This window comes from Lathyrus oleraceus, chromosome 4, assembly GCF_024323335.1.
Source record: "Lathyrus oleraceus cultivar Zhongwan6 chromosome 4, CAAS_Psat_ZW6_1.0, whole genome shotgun sequence".
Classification (NCBI taxonomy): domain Eukaryota; kingdom Viridiplantae; phylum Streptophyta; class Magnoliopsida; order Fabales; family Fabaceae; genus Lathyrus; species Lathyrus oleraceus.
This window is the reverse complement of record NC_066582.1, coordinates 37,411,195-37,416,989: the sequence shown is the minus strand read 5'-3', so window position 1 is coordinate 37,416,989 and position 5,795 is coordinate 37,411,195. Positions and strand designations below refer to the sequence as shown.

Below are 5,795 nucleotides of genomic sequence, written 5' to 3'. Positions count from 1 at the left end.
CATGATTCCCTTCAATTGTTTGACTCCATACATGATATAATTAGAAAAGACTCTCTAAAGAACAAATTTGGTATGCCTTTTTATAGATTCCCCACTTTTTAAACAGGGTAACTATTTTTCTTTTAACTTAAGTTCACTTTTAGTCCCTCTAATTTGCACGTTTTAAATAATTAGTCCCGTTATAACAAAATCAACTATTATGATCCCTTAATTTTGAAGATCTTTGGATTTCTGTGGTCTCTTCCACTTTTGAATAGGTGACATTGATGATTGAAATAAAAAATAATTTATAATGATATGTCATTGATGACTAAGACAATTTATTAATTAATATTTTTTATAGACTAGATTAATAATTAATTATTTTAATTAATTTTTTTAGAAATGAATTAATTAATATTTTGAAAAGAATTACTAACCTAAAATCAATTCACAATGCCACGAATGCAAAAGTGAAGGAGATCATTAAAAATTTAAAGACCATCAAAATTAATGGATCATAATAATTGATTTTATAATAAGGAGACTAATCATTTAAAACGCATAAATTAAATAATATTATTAGAAAAAAAACTTTGAAGCCAATCGAACGGTCCACACTGAAGCAATTATCAGCTGGAAAAAGTTTGAAACATCTACTCTCAAAAACAGAAAAAAAAGTTTGTTTTTTATTTGCCAAACAGACATTATTCAATTATAAATATTAAATTGAATGAGGATAAGATGTCCTGCCACCCACCTCATTTTTATTCTTTAATTATTTTCCACGACAATTCCAATAAATTTAATCCAAAAACTTTAGAATAAAAAATTAATTTACCAATCACTATTTCCTTTAGCTATGGTGGAAAAATTCTGATACCCATGTGCCACTTACCAGATATTTATATCCACAAAACCACAACCCTTTCTATTGTTACTGCCTCTTTTTCCATTCCCATTATTCACATAGCATAATCTACCACTCTTCTTCTCCGTTCTCTTACGCAATCTTTGCTGAAACGATGCCGTTGTCTCTTGAATCCAACGGGAGATCCAGCTTCGCCGATTATGTCTCGATCCGCGATCAGAATTTTCCGGAGGAGGATTCTGATTCTGATTCTTGTGGCTCCTCGCACTCTTCTCTAGGGAGGAACAGTGATTCGTCGGAAGATTCTTCTGACCGGGAACTGGAGGACTCCGGTGAAGTTGAGAAGAAAAGCCCTTTGGATACGATGAATGATTTGGAGGAAGATTTACCGGTGAAGTAAGTTTTTTTTTTGGATTATTGATTTTATTAGCATCTGATTTGATGAATTTATGAATTTACTGTTTTACCCCTGAGGTGTTCGGTTATTTGCTTGTTGTTGATAGCAAACAATGATTAGGTTATGTGTTTTGTTTTATTCAATATCACATGTTGGTGTCCTGTTACTGTTGGTTATAGTGTTAGCATTAAGGGAAAGAGCATCTAGGTTTTTATTGGACAGAAAAAGAGCATCTAAATTGTGGGGTTACTTTTGGTTAAAATAAGAGAAATTCTATCAAGTTGTGTAACCTCTATTATTAGAGCCTGAAATATTGTCTCTCAAGTACAAAATAGGGTTTCAATATTGTGTTGGATTTATATTAAAAAGAGAAAATAATATATTCAATAGGATGATGCATATGGATATGGATAGTAGTTGATTCATGTAGCCGACTCTATTTAATGGGATAATTGTTATTGCATAATGATGCATTTGCAAAAGATTATGAAATTTGGTTCTAAGTAGGGACAGCTAGTTTTGGACAGCTTGCAAGTGGATCCACTGCATTAATTTTACTCCAACTTGTTCAAGTGTGAGTGGATATGAACAATGGATATCCAACTTGCCTCCGGTTCTATTTATAAGAGATCACATACTTTTTAGATACATTGAATAATCACTGTCCTGCTAGTAAAATTGACTCTAAAATGCGGTGGGGATCAAAACACATGTAAAATGAAAAACTGATTTTTAAACTAGAGTTATAGAAACTTTTATTAAAAAAGATAAAGGAATTAAAAGTGCATGTAAACTTAGTTTTTCATTTTGTACTTGGATGTTCTTAAAATACTCTTTGTATATTGATATATCTAATTTAACTTTTCTCCTATTACGATGAATGAATACTGAATACTAACTAGTAAGGGATATGTTTGAAAGGTTTATATTTTGGGAGGTAGGGATTATGGTTGAAATAGGTTGGGCCGAGCTAGGCTTTGCCAAACTTAAGTCTGGTTTGTAAAACAATCCGAAGTCTAAGTCTGGTTTGTAGTCTGTCATTGGTTTGTTTTTAAGTCTGTTTTTGACCTTTTCGAAAGCTTGGTTAACCTGATAGCTTACATAAAAACCTATTTATTTTAGACATATGTAAATAAACAATTCAAATAATGTTTAAATAGACTAATAACTAAAAGACCAATCAAACTAAAAGTTTGTTTGCATTGATTTAATGATAATAAAAAATTATTCATATTTATTTGATAGACTTAAAAAGACTTTTTTTTATGGTCTGAGACGTAGTCTTTTTAACTAAATAGGCTTATAAAAAAGCATAGGCCTTTTCTATTTAAAAAAAAGTCTGGCTTAACTTGAGTATGTGTAGACCCCTGTAAGTCGGCCTAACCTATTTTCATCCGTAGTAGGGACTAATACTTTGAAAACAGATGCAAATGGACTCTATTAAAAACTCCTACATTTCCTTCTTCACCTTATGTATTTCTCTGGATCAAATGCATCTAGACTCTGTCCAAATACATATTATTTATTCCTATGGATATGGATATCCAATAAATATGAGAAATTTGATACTAATAGAACAGGTCCACACGTTGATATGGTGTTAGCTGCCACATAGATTTGTCATTTGTGTTAGGTTCAATAAATGCAGACAGACAGACACAAATTAATCATCTATAGGACACATGCATAGGTCTTTACTCTCCTTACAGCATGTCTCCTTTGTAAGAAATATCAGAATTTATGTTTAGATATATTTAGTAATTTGACCAATAAATAGAAGATAAGCTAAAAATCATGAGAAAAAGTTACAATTTTAGTCAACATTTTTGTTTCGACTTATACATTTTTCTGTTGTGTGATTCAGGAAAGGCATATCCAACTTTTATATTGGCAAATCAAAATCATTCACAAACTTAGCAGATGCAGCAGGTGCAACATGTGTTCAAGAGATAGTAAAAGCAGAAGACCCTTATGCTAAAAAGCGAAAGGATTCACTTGCGAGAAACATGTTAATCGGAAGGAGCCGCAGTTACGCGAATGTTGGTGGAATATCAAACTCAAAGCGAACTTCTAACTTAGGCCGACGAACGTCGTGTCTCAATCTGAGCGCCAATGCTGACAGTAGCGATGAAGGGAAGAGTTCCACTTCCAGATCAATATCTCCTCCTTGTCCACTTCCTCCTCGTCATCCACAAGCCGGTAATATGTCCTCTGCAAATGCTTCACGTACTCGTCCTAGTCCTCCGACACGGGATCTCCCTTTGCGCTCGTATTCTTGGTCTGATCTGAACTCTGTTGCTGAGGGTCATGATTTGGCTGGTTTGGCTATTTGTAGTGGAAACAAAGACAATAAAGTACACTGAATTTTGCTAGGAATTTCACTTTTTAGTTGCTAGCAATGGAGTTTCTGAATTTGTTTTGTATTTGAGAGTGTTGTCTCTATGAACTCAACTCGCCATAAACATTACTACTGAGTAGGGTTTGTATATTATGAATCTTAAAAGCCTACTTATTAGCATAGACAATTTATGTCAACTTTCTTAATTTGTTTCGTCGCTATTAAAAGAATATCACAACTTTTGAATTTGATCTTGAGTTGAAGATAAAAGCTGGCAAAATGCAAAGAGGCATTTTGTTAAGAATCCCATATCGACAATATTAATCTTTCAAAATGATTTGTAAAGATGAGTTTTCTTAAGTTTTAATTTTATTAGATCCTTCGGATTTTTCTTGGTCATTGACAGTTATTCTATTAGAAAGTGAGCTGGAAAAACCCTTTCATATATATATATATATATATATATATATATATATATATATATATATATATATATATATATTTTTTTTTTTTTTTTCCTTGATGCTACTCTCACCATCACACTCTTAGTCGATTTGCATCGCCATGGTTGAAAACCTAAGGTTCTCGCGATGCTCTTTCTCAACCGTCAGACAGACGGATGTTTTCACAAGATCCGCTCCGATGACGCTGCTAGTTGAGCAAGCGGAAGGAGTACTTGTTGCGATTGTGCAGCAGTCTAGAGAATTTGCTCTGTGCTATTTGAAGAAATCTAGATTTGATGATGATGATCTAGGAATTCAGGCCAACATGATACATCTTTTAGAGATAGCTTTGGTTGATGGAATAAATATGGTAGTGGACATATTACAACCTACAACTGCAAGTTCCTTAGTAGATTTGCTGCCAATGGTTGATGATTGTTGCTCAATGGAAGAAAAATCAATGGATTGGCTTCTGAAAGACATCAGCTTTTAAACACATGCCATATGATAGGCAAGAATCTGGATTCAGTGAGCAGACTTATTATCAATATCTCAACACTTTTGTCTTTCTATCCCGGCAGTTGTCCATGGAAAGTGCACTCCCCGCATGATCTTGCTGTGCAATAAACTAGCTAAAGTACAAGATGCATTTGATGAGCGGGCACTGGGCTAGAATTTTCGAAGGAGGCTATAATTCATTTTGAGAATGTTGAAGATACTTGAAAGTCTCATGACAGATGTTCCATTTTGAGAATGTTGATGAGTGCAGTCGCCTCATTTACCGATACTTTGTCCAATTTGTTTAGAATTAAACTCGAGTTTGTGAATACCTATGCTACTATTGAGGGAGGTTTAGAGAGCATTGTTTTAATGATTACAGAAGAGTTTCTTCACGATGTTCTGATTATTTTCGGTAATAGCAATGTAGCTGAAGGGGCACACCTATGAAGAGCTTATAAAACTGATATTTCCTCCATCAAGCCAATGGATTGAAAATTTGATGCAACTTTGTTTGTTCCTTCATTCTGAAGGTTTGAAATTTAGACAGCAAAACGGAAATTATGACGCCATCTGCGTTTCGAAATAGAATTGTGGCTGTGTGGAACTTCCGTGGAGAACTTGTAACTTCTTTTCAGGATCACCTTCTGTGACATCCTGACTGCAATACGAACAATATGTATATAACCAGTGACCAAGGTTTTATCATATCATACTGCAAGGCTAATTCAGATGAGTTTTTGTCCGAAGGAAATGCGGGATTCAGAACTGTCAGCACATTTTAACTGGTAGAGTCTTTGACATGCTTAAAAAACTCTGGTGCATGTCAGACATATGCTCAAAAGCCTGCAAAAACACTTCCTAAACTTGCTCGCAGGGGTCAACAGGATGTCCCAAGCTCCAAAAATTCGTTGCAGTAGGCTGGACTTGGCTTCTAGCAAACTAGACAGTTTTCCAAGGAGAGGCATAACAAATGCTAAAACTGTGAAGCCAAATACATATTTATAGAAAAGGAGAAAATATGTGCCTCCATCTGCTTCTGATCAATTGGTTTGCATGAATTCTCTACAGTTGTGAAACAACAAAAATTATCATCAAAACAAGTTGAAAATACTTCTGAAAGAAACCGGCTTTCATCTAGTGATTTAGTGAGCTGCAAGGGTTCTCTGGTTGAATCACGTGTGCAGACCCGTGATCGAACAGAGCTTCCATTTGTTCATTGGAGAATGCTGTGACAAGTAGTAAACATACTCGTCAACAATTCAAATG

At 34.3% G+C, this 5,795-nt stretch overlaps 1 protein-coding gene across 1 annotated transcript; it reads left to right on the top strand.

The window, feature by feature from the left end:
* Nucleotides 1-707: 707 nt before the first annotated feature.
* LOC127138681 (protein OXIDATIVE STRESS 3 LIKE 1) lies at nucleotides 708-3,791 on the top strand. The gene is made up of 2 exons (XM_051065180.1): nucleotides 708-1,246; nucleotides 3,112-3,791. The coding sequence occupies exons 1-2, from the start codon at nucleotides 1,005-1,007 to the stop codon at nucleotides 3,608-3,610; spliced, it is 741 nt and encodes a 246-aa protein (XP_050921137.1). The 5' UTR covers nucleotides 708-1,004; the 3' UTR covers nucleotides 3,611-3,791.
* Nucleotides 3,792-5,795: the final 2,004 nt, after the last annotated feature.

What these genes read in the sequence shown, in the direction of transcription:
- LOC127138681 (XM_051065180.1), top strand. Translation starts at nt 1,005, where the DNA reads ATGCCGTTGTCTCTTGAATCCAACGGGAGATCCAGCTTCGCCGATTAT. An exon ending in GAGGAAGATTTACCGGTGAA is followed by an intron (nt 1,247 to 3,111) that starts GTAAGTTTTTTT and finishes TGTGTGATTCAG; the next exon opens with GAAAGGCATATCCAACTTTT.